This window comes from Indicator indicator, chromosome 18 (genome assembly GCF_027791375.1).
Source record: "Indicator indicator isolate 239-I01 chromosome 18, UM_Iind_1.1, whole genome shotgun sequence".
NCBI lineage: Eukaryota > Metazoa > Chordata > Aves > Piciformes > Indicatoridae > Indicator > Indicator indicator.
Window position 1 is genome coordinate 5,868,202 of NC_072027.1, and position 14,232 is coordinate 5,882,433.

The following is a 14,232-nucleotide window of genomic DNA, read 5'->3' on the forward strand; positions in this document are numbered from 1 at the left end:
CAGGATGGTCACTGTTTGCTACTGGTAGCGTGAAACTAACTGCAACAGAGAGAGGGAGGGCAGGAAACAAGTTATTTGTGGGACACCAGCTGTGCTGCATCTCTGCTCTGAACCAGCACTTTCCATCTGTGAAGCACTTGTTAACATGCTGTCCCCAGGGATGTGGCAGCTAGTGGCTGCCTGGTGGCACAGGAGCCATCAGAGCTGCTGCAGGACTGGTGCTGCCGGCTGTGCGTCCCTGTGCAGACAGTGTGCTGTGATGACAGAGAGTCACAAGGTGGAAGCACAGCTGACCTTGCCACATCCATCTATCTGCTCCTCATGGAGCACATTCACTTCTGAAAGGGTGGAGCAAACCATCTTCCTAAGTGCTGTTTCGAGCCATTTATAACATTAAAATAATAAAGGAGAGCCTGTCCCTGAGTTCAGTTAGATGCTGAGATCCAGCTCCAACAGCTGCAAGAGAATAACTCCATTTTTATGAGAGAACTTTAAAAAAACCAGACCAAAACAAGAAACAAAGCAACAACAACAAAAGCAACAAAACCCCCACATAAGCCAAACAAACAAACACCAACCAACAAAAAAAACCCCCAGAAACCGAGTATCAGCATTGTTTACTGGGTACAAGTCTCTGCAGTTTCCTTCACTCCTGCAAGTTATGCCCCAGATGTCCTGGCATTAGACAAAAAGCATCAGGTTCAGTGTAGCTAGCACAGGCCAGTTCAGGACACATCAAGGCACTGGTGTGAATAATCAGCTCCAATCCAGACTCTTTCCAGTGTGCAAACCTGACTACAATTAAACCTGCACTTCAACTTCAGCCCAGAAGCCAGTTCTCATATTTTTCCTAGGAAAATGCTGATTCCCCAATTTGAATTTTTTTATGCCATCCTCATACAGACAATATTCTCCCTGTCTTCAGCCCAGGATCAGACCAAGTCTATAAAAGGAGCTCCTGTGCACTGAATAGTAAGCATTTTGACTTTGTTCCAGAGGAAACAGCCTTCCCCTTCTTTTTAAACATCTGCATTTGCAAAACAGTGATGCAAAAAAGTACAGTAAGTCAAAAATCTGGGCCAAACCAAGAAGGTCACATCCTGTGTCTATCTGAGCAGCCATAAAATGTAGCTTTAAAACACTTTTTAAAAACAATGGCCTCATTTCAAAAACTTTGGAGAAGGATCACAGAACACATCCCATCTATGAAACACACTTCTGCAGCCACTCCACAGTGCTGTCAGGCCACCAAAGTGCCACACTTGCCATGCCGGGAGGATGCCACATGCATCCTGGGCAGTGGGATGCCAGCAACACTGCAGTTGTAGCTCATTCTTTCTGTATCCCTCTTTAATTAATTTCATGCAGCAGGTTTTTGAACTATTATCTGCAAGAAAGAAAAAGTTTTCTTCTTGATTTCTTTAGGCTAGATGAAGAAATCTGTATCAGAAGCAAAACTACGGATTTTTTAATCTGCCTTGGATTTTGCTATGTGACAGTCAGATCTAATCTAACCTGAAAGCCTCCCTGTTTAAATAAGGGATTGGGTGCTTGGGATGTCTAATTAAATTAGGCCAGAGCAACAGGAAACACAACCTTTTATCAGTGTTTGAAAGCACTTCCCTCATCTCGCATCCAAAGGCTCAGACACCTGAACAAGTACTGATGGCTTAGCGTCAGACAAACACCCATGCTGCTGTTGGATTTGATAGCATTTGATGTTGAGAATACAACAACTTTTATCTCCACCTTCAAAGTTCACTGCAGCCCATGAAAGCTCATTTTGTTTCTTTCTGATGTGTTAATTCTCTTCACTTGATCCTGTCAGTGATCAGAAGATGAGATTGCTACATTCTGTAAACTGAAGATAGGGACAGAAGCGCCATCCCACAGGAAAAAAAAAAAGAAAACAACAAACCAACCGAACAACTCCATCTCCCTGACTGCTACAGCCTGCTCAGCATGAGGCTGCATGAAGTTTATCAACAGATTGCATTAACTTGCAGGAAATTGCCTTTAGCAATGTGCCTTGGCAGGTATCTGGTCAGTGTAAGCCTGTCATCTTGAGAGTGTACAGTAGACCAGTGTGCATCTGCCTAGTGCTGCTAAAGCCAGACTTAGACACCAGCCCATGGATTTCCAGTAGCTGAGGCTTGCACAGCCTGCTTGTTCCATTCTCAAACAAGCATGCTTATGTTTTCTTCCTGCTCCTTTATTCTTGGAAAGCACTCACTATGAATAGCCATTTTATCTCTTCTCCAGCACTGGCCATAAAACTTCTCAGTGCTTTGATGCCTGCCCAGCCCCATGGTGCTGCTGCCCAGTCTCAGCACTAAGTTGGGCCATGCTGAGCACCAGAGCCCAGCACACCAGGTTTCAGGGCAGAGGATGATGCTACACATGTGCACATCTCTTCCTACCTGCAGACTGAGGCTCTAGCCCCTTCTAGAGTGGATTACAAAGATGAGAGGTCTGCCTGTATTTTGAGGGGCACTCAGCTGCTGAGCTGAAAGCATGAACCATCTGACTGAGCAGTGCCATGTGTGACTTTCAAGCCTCTCTCCATCAGTTGACTCCTATCTTACATTGCAGGTTCTCTATAAAATGTCCAGATTCTTATTCTGAGCTTGCACCAGTGCTGTTTTGAAGACTCTTCCCTGCCTTAAGAGGGGAGCCCTGAGGCTCTTGCAGCACTGCTGAGAAAGGCTATCACAGTGCATTGCTTGGTGTGTGGTGGGGAGAGCAGTGAGGAAAGAGGAAAAACAACAGCACATCTTGCAACACCCTTGGGGTGCTGTATCACTTTGAGCCTGTGAAAGTTCATTTCCAGCCCAACTGACTTCCTCACCCAGCATCAAGCTTTCCACCTAACCGTAAATAAATACAAAAGAATCCTTCTTTTCATCTCAGAGTGCACCATAGTTATCTGCCAGTCTTGTCTCTCCTCTCTATATGTACCAGTTGTTGGATAAACAAGAGAGATTTGAGACACATGTACCCCAAAACCTTATCTGCCACCATTTTTGGACAGTGTCACTGCCAGGCTGAACAGCTGATTCCAGGGAAGCTCAGCCCTGCAAAGTGCTGAAGGTCCTGCTTCACCATTTCCAGAAAAGCACAGAGCTCACCTCCTTGATGGAGAAGGAAAGCCTGGAAAAAACAGCACAATTCCATCCTTTCTTGACTGTTATATTATATGCCTCAGTGACTACCTCTCCAGCAGCTAGAGATGAAGCTGCTAAATTTTGGATGCAAAATAAGGTCATTTAAAGGCTTCTGAAATCCATTCAGGCAGCTGACAAGATTGCAAGCACACATCATCTTCCTAAAAGGCAGCATGGAGCCCTTCATTAGAGGAGCTATCAGCATAAAGAATTGATTATGTCAGAGAAAAGCCATTTTGGGGTGGGAGGACTCTCCCTTGCTAGATCTCAATCACAGCTGCAGCCATGAGGGGCTGCTTGAGGCCAGGGTAAGTTACACACCAGTGTAACTCCAGAGAAGCCCTCACACCTTTCCAACAGTGGCCAGCTTTCAGCAAGATCAGTTGTTCCCTAATATCCAGCTCAGCATCTAGCTCAGGGTGGGACAGCCTGCTCTTGGCAGGATTTGCTCCCCAGAAAGCCTTGGGAGCTGAGTTCAATACAAGTGAGGAAGCCAAATGAAGGAAGAGTGGCTCAGTGCCATAATGTACAGATGGCTTGAGACTGTTTCTGCTGATGACCAGTGTGGAGTGATCTTGGTCCTGCTCCAGCCTGTCAATGATATCATTGTTTGAACCCAAACCCTCCTCCCCACACTGCTGTGCTGCTCTCTGGAAGGCCTGGGCTGTGCAGAGCTGACATCACAGGGCAGCATGGTTCTGTTTGGCCACATTGAGCTGCTGTGCCAGGGAGGTTGCATGCTTCACACGAGCTGATGGCATTCAGTGGGAGAGGCAGGCTGAGGACATGAGGCAAAATCAAGCTGTCTTAGTGGGCAGCTGCCCCTGTGGCACTTGGGGACAGTGTAAGTGACCTCCAGCTCATCTGGGCACTGTAGAGGTGTGGAAAAGCAGCTGAGGGGACAGGGGCTGCACAGCACATCCAAACACTCCCCAAAACAGCAGAAGAAAAGCTGGGGCCTTTCTAACACAACCAGGTTCATCTGAGGGAGTGCACATTTGCCAGCTGCTCGGGAGAGCCTCACCTCTATTTTCCTGATAAATGGGAGCAGTTTTCTCTCACCTGTTAGCACAAATCAGAGGGCTCAGAGCCTTCCATCCCAGGTGACCACTGTGAACACGCTCAGCTCCACCAGCCAGACATCACTCATGGGCACTGGGAGGGCCCTGGTGGCATTCTAGCGCTGTTGTTAATTGCAGCAAGGATATTCTTTCATAATTTGGTCCCATGAGCTACTTTCTTTGGGTTCATTTTACAGAGGGGCTAGACTGCATGGACAGCTGCCAGTTTGAAAACACCCATAAGTATCTAAGAGACAGATATTTCTAATTTCCTCACGAAGCCCAAATGCTAAATGGTCCATGAAGTTCTTGTGAGAAACAGATTCTTAATTTTTCAGTCATGGGACCAAAAAAAATGAAGTCTGCAATCTCTTACATCTCTTTTATCTGTCTCTTTCCTCAAATCACAATAAATCTATCCAGACAGGCTGCCAGCATCTTGGGGTGGAGGGAATTGACTCTCCCAAGAAAGTTTAGACATCAGTTTTCCATCTACAATTTGTGGCCCCACTCCATTGTTTCTCAACAGGATCCAAGTAGGGTAAGAAGGAGAATGTGATCCCTTACCTCCCAGTCACTAAAGTCAGAAATGATTATCAAAACCTGATGTGACCCCCTCCCATCTTGAACACCACCAACACATGATCCATGGCAACACAAACAGGCAGGCTTGCTTTCCATATCCACCACTAGTGGGAAATCAGAAATTTCACCTCTCTGGAATCCTCCAGCCAAAACTTGTCACTTCATAAAATCAGTGAAATCCAAACTATTTTTTTTTCTTGATGAGTTTCATCCAGACAAAGTCTGGAGCTGTTAAGCTGCCTTCCTCAAGAGCTTTTGCTGATATGTCTGAGAACATGTTTATTGTGTGAACAGCAGCACTTTGGAAAGAAAAAGTAACTTCTCAGCTATTGAGGTGGCACTAAACTAGCTGTTGGTAACACCTGGGAAAATATCACAGGCTAAAGACTCTCCATCTCCTTTTGCCACCCACATCATCTGTCACAGTCACTGTGTAAATCATGTTACAGGACCCAAGCAACATTTGTCACACAGCCCCTTGGCTTACCAATGGGAGCCTGGAGAGGAAAAAGGAAATAAAATAAATGGGAAACTGGCTGATAATGAGTCAGGGACCAGAAGATTTAATGGATTCCATTTCCTCATCTCTTCCTCCCTGCCCCATACAAAGAAGCCACTTGAATATCCCAAAGGAATCAGGAGGCTGAGAAGCAGCTATGACTTTCCAATCTTGTTTTCCTGATGACTCTAAGAGACAGTAGAACAGGATAAACTCAATTTCCCTCCTTCACATAACCCTTACCCCTTCCCCATGCAGGAAGCCCATTAGACACTGATGATGTGTAGCCCATCAGCGCAATAATCTCATACATCCTTCCTGCTCGAGGGTGGGCAGCAACCTCCCCTCCTCCTCACTCAGTTGGTAGAAGAGGCCCTAGAAATGAGCAAAAGCAGGAAACAGTGAAATACAAGTGACACAGATCTCTTATCAGACTCTTATCAGAGTATCAAAAAGGGCTGGAGTGCCTACCCAGGTGGGACCAGAAGCCTGGAAATGATGCTGCTCCCTATCAGATTCAACTGCCTAAAAATAACTGTCTTGATTGCTCCCAAGGTCAGGCCAGATGAGCTTTGGATTTTCTTTGCAGTGTCCTCAGCCAGCTGCTGCACATCTCCACTGGTGTCCTGCCACCAAGTGTCCCACACCATCATGGCTGCTGCAGGCAGTGGCAGTCAAAACATGCAGCCAGTGCAAGCAGCCAAGTTCTGAACTGCCCATGGGATACCCCCACAGGCAGAGATGTCTCCTGGAGAAGGTGACTTCTCCTGGAGAAGCTTCCACTGCCCCTTGCAGCTGAGTGGACCTTCCCAAGTCCACTCTCCCCATGAGAGGCAGAAAGAGGAAGATGAGAAGAGGGAAGAAAACCTTGTTGACACTTTTCCTGCACTCAGGTGAGAAGACAAATTCCATGCAGGCTCCCGCTGTGCAAACATGAGCTCTCCTCTTCACTACAAAGAAAAGGCTCACCAGGCAATACTGCCACACACATTCAGAGTGTCTCAGCATCCCCTCCCTGCCTGGCTCAAAGCTGCTTTTTATTAACAAATGCAAATGCCTTTTTAAAAAGTCACTTTTCATCCAAGGTTTGCAACTCAGATTCTTCCGCTCCTAAGCCCCAGCCAAATCTAAAGCTGCTTTATAGGCATCTCTCCATATTATTTGTTGTTTGTGCAGCTTTGAGCTTTTCAATCCTGCAGCTGCAGGACATGGGTTTGAGTCATTTAAAACAAGCTTAAGTCATTTAGGAGATAGACTTTTATCATTACTCAGAAACGTTAACCAGTGTCACAGACTCTGCTTGGAACTACAGCGTGGTTCCGCCTTATCAAACTCCTGAGCAGGAAATAATGCAACACTATGCTAACTGCTAATGCAATAATTGTGTTCATAGATATGTGAAACCCCAACTCAGATGTGTGCTAAGCTTAGTACAAAACACAAAGCTGTGCACAGCTCTGAAGAAAGACATGCAATAACTTCCGTGCTGCACCTCTGCGGGGGAACGCAATGTCCTTTTTCTATGGAGCATGAAATCAGGCTTGGTGTGAACATTACTTCCACAGACTGAAAACAGCACATTTCTTGCAAGCTAGTGCATCCCTAACAAAGACATGCAGATGATGACTCTTCTTCTCCCCCTTTCAAAGCAAGCTCATTCTCATCAGCTTTGTGTCTCCATAGAGAGAGTGGTGGGTGTGTAACAAGGCTGCCTAATTCACTGAGAACATCATTTGCAACAGCTTCCCTAGCTTGGCATACCTCCTTTCTAGCTTTGGGAACCACTGGGTAGATCATATCCTGACCAGACTTGAATTATGCCAATCATTTCATGCTTATTTTGAGTGGTGGAAGTCGGAGATGTGACTGTGAGGGTACAATAGGAACCAGCACCTCTGCACTGAGCCCAGGACAGAGGGGAAGCAGAGAGCACCAATCTCAGTGGCAAAGCTGGTCTCCAGAGGATACTCTAAAGTGTATCAATTAAATGACCCAGAACACTGAGGCTTATTTTCATTTTAAAAGCCCCAAATATCTTCCTTAAAGTTGCAGTTCTATTATACCCCCTTTCATGTGAACTTGAAACCAGGAACAGCCAGGTTTCAGATGGCTTTGGATGGACACTTCCCACTTGGGAAATTTCACCTTCTCTCCCACTGAGTGCCCAACAAACCCTTCAGAGAAGTCATTGACGCTGCAACTACTCAGTAACCTAAACCTCATCTAGAATCTCAGTCTTCTCTATAAGATAAGCACCAGCAGTGGTGAGCTCCTGGATGCTAGGGAGCAGCCCCAGGCTGGGAACCTGAGCAAGCAGGCTGGACTCTTCCTCACTGCATGTTTTAACAAGGAGATCAGTTTGTCTTCATGTAGAAGTACCCTATGGATGTTAATAATTACAGCATGCACAGGGCTCCTAGGGACATCATAGTTTTGTTTGCTTCATGATCTCTCTTTTAATTTGTCTCTAAACTACTTCTGCACCTTCACAAGTCTCTGAAAAGGGGTGGCTCTCCAGAGCTTCTCATCTAATCAAGTTCAGATTTGCACTTGGGGATTGTACCACCACCTTTCTTGAACAAGGACTTGAGGGCAGGCAAGACTTCCATGTGAAGCACTGCTGTCTATGAATCTCTTGCATTTTCCACCAAAAAACTAAACTAAACTAAACTAAAATCAAAATCTCCAAACCACTTGCTGCATTGCATCAGTCCTGGTAAGGAGATCCTTCCCACAGTGGAAGTGTGAGAGCACACTTAAGCCTGTGTGTATACATCTCGATGCATGAAAACGTGTTTCAGGAAATAAACACAATGGAAGGCTTCTACTATTGTAATTCTGTTTACTAACACCAGCAATGAGCTTGTGCTGGAAATAGCACAGCTCCTGCAAGGCACCTGGAGGTTATGTCATCATGCTTGGAGCACAAATGGATTAATTCAGCAAGGATCCTTGATCCTGCCAGCTTCCACTGTGCCAGAAATAAATTCACTTTTGCATAGCAACTATGGAATAGGCAAGACCTGACAGTCCTTCCAACAGGAAGGAGACCCCCAACAGTATTAGCAGTTATGTAGCTTCCAGGTTCAGCTCAAAGTCTGGCTTTGCTAACCACTGCCATCAGCAATGCCTGTTTTTCCTGCATTAGGCAGGACTGAGATAGCAGTGCTTATGCTGTCTGGGCTCATCTACCACTCCCCATTTTTCCAGTTAACAAATGCCAAAACACACAGAATTTATAGCTGGTTCTGTTTAGCTCTACGCAGGTGCATGAACGCCTGGGAAATGTGTCCAGCTTTTGCACTCCCCATAGCTTACGTAGCCTGTGACAGAAAACACCTCCCTAGGATATACTCATCTTTCATCAGATTTCAGTCTTCAATGCAGACTGTGCCAAGAAAAATCTGTTTTCCCCTCAAAATGGCCCTGAATGTCACTTAGTTGCATGCACTGACATCTAAATATTAAGATCTTCTGACACTTTACTCTTTCGGGAGGAAAAGTGAGGCCCCAAACTCTGCTGTTGGGATGTCTGATTCCAGCAGACAAACATCTGGTTGTGTTTCCATAGACTTATCTTCAGATCCATTTAAAAACGAATAAAACAGCAGAGGTGCATGGGGACTGCCCAAAGAGAAGCTTCATGCAGCTAAGCTTCCAGCTGCTGTTCCCCCCACTGGAAACTAATGTACTCAAAGGGCAGGGAGCCTCTGGAGCAGTCTGCAGACCGAGTCCTTCTACCTGCCTTTATCTCCTGCAGCTTCAGCTAAATTCAGTGCACATCATGCCCTGTTATACCACACAGCATTGCTGTATCATGGCTGAGAGGAGGCTACATTTCAGTTAATGCAAAAGCTTCTTTTTTTTTCAAGTCTACTTTAGCACAAAGGACACTAATGGAATTGAAACTGTCAGACCATTTCTCCTAGGAAACAGAGCAGGACCTCTTTGCATCACAGCAAATGAAGTTCTCATTAGAGTCACACTGACTCTAAAGCATCGAGCCATTTGGGAAATAAAGCACTTCATATCAGCAACATTTTCTAGTTAGGAGTAAGAATTATGATGCAAAAATAAGTATACAGACCGAGGGGCAGGTCACCATCTGCTTTTTGCTGACAAAGCTGTTACAGTCAGTGCTACTTGGCTGATTAACATCAGTGGGAACTCAGACCTGGAATAACCTTGAAATCCAGAAAAGGACTTCCTCATCCTGTCATTATTAAAACCCTGTTGAAGTCAGAGGAGGTTTTCCTGTTGACTTCACTGTAATCCTAATTCATTATTTTAGTGTGACCACAATTAAGACAGAAGCACACTTACCCATTTTTCTCCAGTTCTAAGATGAGCTCCTGGCCTTCTGCCTCTACTGTAACTTCAGCTCTGAATGGATGCTGCGTGCAAAAGAGACAGTGCCTGTTACTAATACATCATCATAATTATGAACACATCCAGAAACACAAACCATTCCCCTGGAAACTGCAGTTGACCTTAAACCACTCCTCACTTTCCTCCTACCTTCAGACCTGGAGTGCTGGCAAAGGGAAGAAACGGGCCACAGTGGCTCCCAGCTCCAGGCAGGCTGCCGCATGTCTTTGGCACAGTCGTGCATCTCGGTGGACACCGATCAGGGTCTGTGCCCAGATGTCACAAATCAGAGCCAGGAAGCAGTACAACAGGCATGCTGGAGGGATGCTGTAACTGAGCTAATGGTCCTGGTGTCTCAGGAGGGATAAATGGGCTCAGACAAAGCAACAAGTCCTGCTGCTGGACAGGTGCTTAGAGGTGCAGCTGGGTGGGAGGGATGCACTGCGCTCCCTTCTCTACGCTGTGCTCAAGATCACATCACAGCACATCTCAACTTGCCCCAGAGGTTTACATGTCAAATATATGAGCTAGTTAATCCACCTTTTCTTTGTTATTGTAACAGCAAAATACATTTTCAGAAGCCTATTTCAGGGCACAAGGAATCATGCCTCTTCCAAAGATTTTCACATAGTTCCATTACTCACAGAAAATGACAATAAAAGGCATGCAATGGAGTCCCTTAAACACCTTAGGCTGTAGCTGTTGTTCAGATAGTGTTTCACAGCTGCTCTTGTATTAGTCCCAGCCTGCCAAGGCACTGGGAACCATGACAGCAGCTTTCTAATGTGTTTCAGCACAAGGACACAGCCCTGCTTTGCAGTCTGCCTACAGCCAGTTCCCCAAGGCCTACTTGTGTTAACAGAAGGGACTCCCATTTCTTAGTGCAATGGCAAATGCATACATTAAACTCAACATTTAAGGAAAAAAAATTAAAAACAATGAAAACAAACAAAACCCCACTGGAGACCAAAAGTGTAGAACACGCTTCCTAGAGGACCAGTTAAAAGGTCTCCAGTTTTACCTCCCTCAAAGCAAGACCACTAGCTAAGACCAGCTGGGGATTTCTGAGTCTGAGTGCTTTCATATATAGGAAATGGATGAATAAACTTCCCAGAAGAGAAATTATCCATCTGATAAGAACAGACTTCTCTATTCAGCTGAAAGAAAAAAAACAAAACAGCAAGCCATAAAAACTGGTGAGATGATTAACTCAAACCATTTCCTAATTCAGTGCTGGAAGAGATTTTGCAGAAGAGATCAACTGAAAGCACAATAAAGCAAAGTTGGCTGAGTAGGATGTTCTGGTGAAAGATGTCAGCCCAGTGATACACTTGCTTGCCACTTCAATTCCAAGCTCAGCGACAGACTTCTCATTTCACCAGCTCCCTGCTCATATTCTGGGGTTTGTTCACCTTTCTTTTCCATTTCTAGGACATTGCACTAGGCCCACACCAATGATGCAAAAGAAGTTAACACACTTCGTACGGTGGCTAATTCCACAGGGCTGAGTTTGGTTTACTGAAGCACAGGTGCTCAGTGCATTTCAGAGTGGGTCTGTTGCTCTGCTAACTAACATTTAAGCAGTGGTGGTTACCTCACCTGTATCTTGGGGAGATCCAAGGATCTCCACCATCATAAAGTCTCTTCACAAAGCTTGTGCAAGCATCATTAGTATCAGTAACACTTTCCCTCTCCTTCAATAATGCCACAACTTCAGAGTCCATCAATTGCTGTGTAAGTGAAATATTCCAGCTGTACATTAGCTTTGCTAGCACTGGTTTTAAAGCAAACAGGAATTTGCCTGAAACGAACCTAGTACAACCCCCAAGACCCAGCAAATCTGTATAAAGGGAAAGGCTGTCCAGATGAATTTGTAGCACTACCAATAAGATAAAGAATCAAAACTTCCATGCAGTATTCCAAAGATATTTTAAAATAGAATTAAGACCATGGGAGAGTCATTGTAGTGCCTTTATTTTTAATATGACAGAATAAAAACTTTATAAAGTCCCATCATATAGAGAAGAGCTAAACCCCAAACTAACACTGTTTTTGGGGAGATGCCATGATTTGCCTTTAGTATAACACTGCAGCTTCCCTTTTTCTGGTTCACAATGTAAATAACAGCATCTGGATTTTCCTCTTTCATTTGATTATGAAACTGATAACTTCTTGATTGTGGTAATGCAAATCCTGGGAAGCTGAGCTGCGGTTTGTAGTTGATGTTCCAGCCTGACACCCCAGCACTTCTCAGAATGGCTGCAGATTACTTCATCTGTCCACAGAAAAAGTGGGGGTAAGACCTGTATTGATACGTATGGTGTGCAAGACACAGTCAGACCTGAGCTGAGGGTGACTTTTCTTAGTGAAGCACCCTCGCAGCTCGGAACCATCCATCCTCCAAAAGCTGATGCCTCTACTCTGCTCCTCCCTACGTGCTACTGATTGCATCGCAGCGCTCCTCTTTCAGCCATCGGGATCAGGCAGACCCGATCCAGGTTTGAAGGCACGGCAGAGAGCGAACGATCACAAGCCTCTGCACAGAGTGACCGCAAGCCACCCGACGCGGTCTCAGGCTCAGTGCCCGAGATGCGCCAGGCAGTTTTCCCAGCCCTTCTCGGCACCCGGCGGCGTCGCAGCAGCTGCCCGTGCTGCACATGGGCTTTCCGCGGCTTGTCACAGATCTCAGCTTAAAAAAACGCCCCAAAAGGCGCACGGCGAGGTGCTGCCCTGACCGTGACATCGTTCCTCCCCTGGAAACGACACGGAGCTTTGAAAGCAAAACACGAGCCGGGCGTGACCTACCTTCTCGTTGCTGGGGCTCCCCGGGGCTGCCCAGCGCGGCACCAGCACCTCGGGCTGCGGCTCCGAGCCGGCGACGACCCCTCCCGCTAGGGAAACACGAGAGGACCGCTCATTACCCACCCCCAGGAGCTCCACAACACGGGGCTGGGGCGGGTGGAGAGAGCCCTGCGCTGGCTGTAGGAGAAGCAGGCGGATTCCCCCCCACCAAACCATCCACCCGTTCTGCCTCCCTCCCTCCCCGGGGGCTCATGCAGCCAGCTATGTGCAGGGTGGAGGGCGGCCGGCGCAGCCCTCCCCGAGCCGGGCACCCGGCACTCACGGGGCGGCCGCAGCAGCAGCGAGAGGGCGATGCCGCACAGCAGCCCCCGGCCCCGCATGGCTCCGGGCAGCACACGGCGCTCCGCCGCCGCCCCGCCGTATATAAAACCGACCGGCGCGACTTTCTCCTCCCACCGCCGGCCCGAGATCCGCTCCTGCAGCCCCCTGCCTGGGGGAGGGGGTGGATGGGGGTGTCTCCTCCTCTTCTTCCTCCACCCCACGCTGGGCAGCACCTCACAAATGCCCCTCGCGTCTGTCCTAGGCGTGGGGATGTGGGGCTGGGCTGTCCTCCCAGGCCCCTAAGCATCTCCATGGGGAACCCTGTGAATAAACCTCTTCCCCTCTCCCCACGCCCTAGCTCTTTTGCACGGAAATCTACTGTACCTTAAAAGCTAGTGAAGAGGAGGGGACCTGGTGGAAGGCAGCAGCAAAATCGTTGTGAAGAGGCTCCTGTAGCATCTGTGCTGTAGCTTTAGTTGTTTATTATATTTGCATGTAATCCCATCAAACCTTTCATGGTTCCAGAGGCATCCTGAATCCCTGTGCTCCTGGAAAATGCATTGCCCCTGCACAACTGTGGGGATATAGGGTGAGTTTATTGTGTCTATATAAATAGGCAGAAGCAAGAATCTGTCCACTGCCTCTTTAAGGCTTGGGAAGGGCATGGGAGCACCCACATCTCGTATTTCCTGTGCTGCCCTTCAGTGATGTTCACTCACTCTGTGGCCATAAAGCTCCCAGAGAAGCATCCCTGTCTTCTCCTGCATCCTTCAGCACTAACACAAGGCTGTGGTCCACACACCACCTCTTTGCTAATCCTCTGCTCTTCACAGATACGAGCACCCAAAGGACTGCCAGATGCAGTCCCTCACTGCAGGGTTAGCCACTGTGGCTCAAGGTTGCATCAGGAGAGTCCAAGTTACTAGGGCCATGCTCACCAGTTGCAAACATCGGAGCTCTGTGGTGCCGTAGATGCTTCCTGCACATGCTAAGCCCATGAAAACCAACTGCCTTCCCCTCTGTCAGATTATTTCTGCTGTGACTCTCGGTTAGCTCAGCTGTAACCACACCAGCATTTTTATGACAAGCATTTTTATGGGGTCAACTCAGAGTGGCAGGAAAAAGCATTGCCTCTTAAGCATACTCTTTAGACAGCCATTGATCCACATTATCAACACAACCCTTTCCATTCATCTCTGTACTTAAAGTGGCTGCGTAGGTGAACCACCAGGAAATCAGCTTAAGAAATGTGGAGGATTTTCACCTGGCTGTGTTTCAGAGTGTATCAGTAAATTAGGCTGACAGGAAATTAATGCTTCATTCAGGATAAAGGTTTGATAGATAATAATAATAATGATATTGTCTCTTGCCCCGAGGTTTGTTTATGCTATTGAAACCACTGAGCTCTTGCTTACTGAAAGTCTTTGCTAAC

At 46.8% G+C, this 14,232-nt stretch overlaps 1 protein-coding gene across 1 annotated transcript in view; it reads right to left on the minus strand.

The window, feature by feature from the left end:
• The window catches only part of ADAM19 (ADAM metallopeptidase domain 19), a 30,999-nt gene extending 18,140 nt beyond the window's left edge, over positions 1-12,859 (minus strand). The window contains exons 1-3 of the mRNA XM_054388936.1: positions 12,802-12,859; positions 12,483-12,562; positions 9,633-9,703 (exon numbers count right to left, since the gene is read on the minus strand). Coding sequence (XP_054244911.1) covers positions 9,633-9,703; positions 12,483-12,562; positions 12,802-12,859 — 209 coding nt within the window. The remainder of the gene's footprint in view (positions 1-9,632; positions 9,704-12,482; positions 12,563-12,801) is intronic.
• Positions 12,860-14,232: the final 1,373 nt, after the last annotated feature.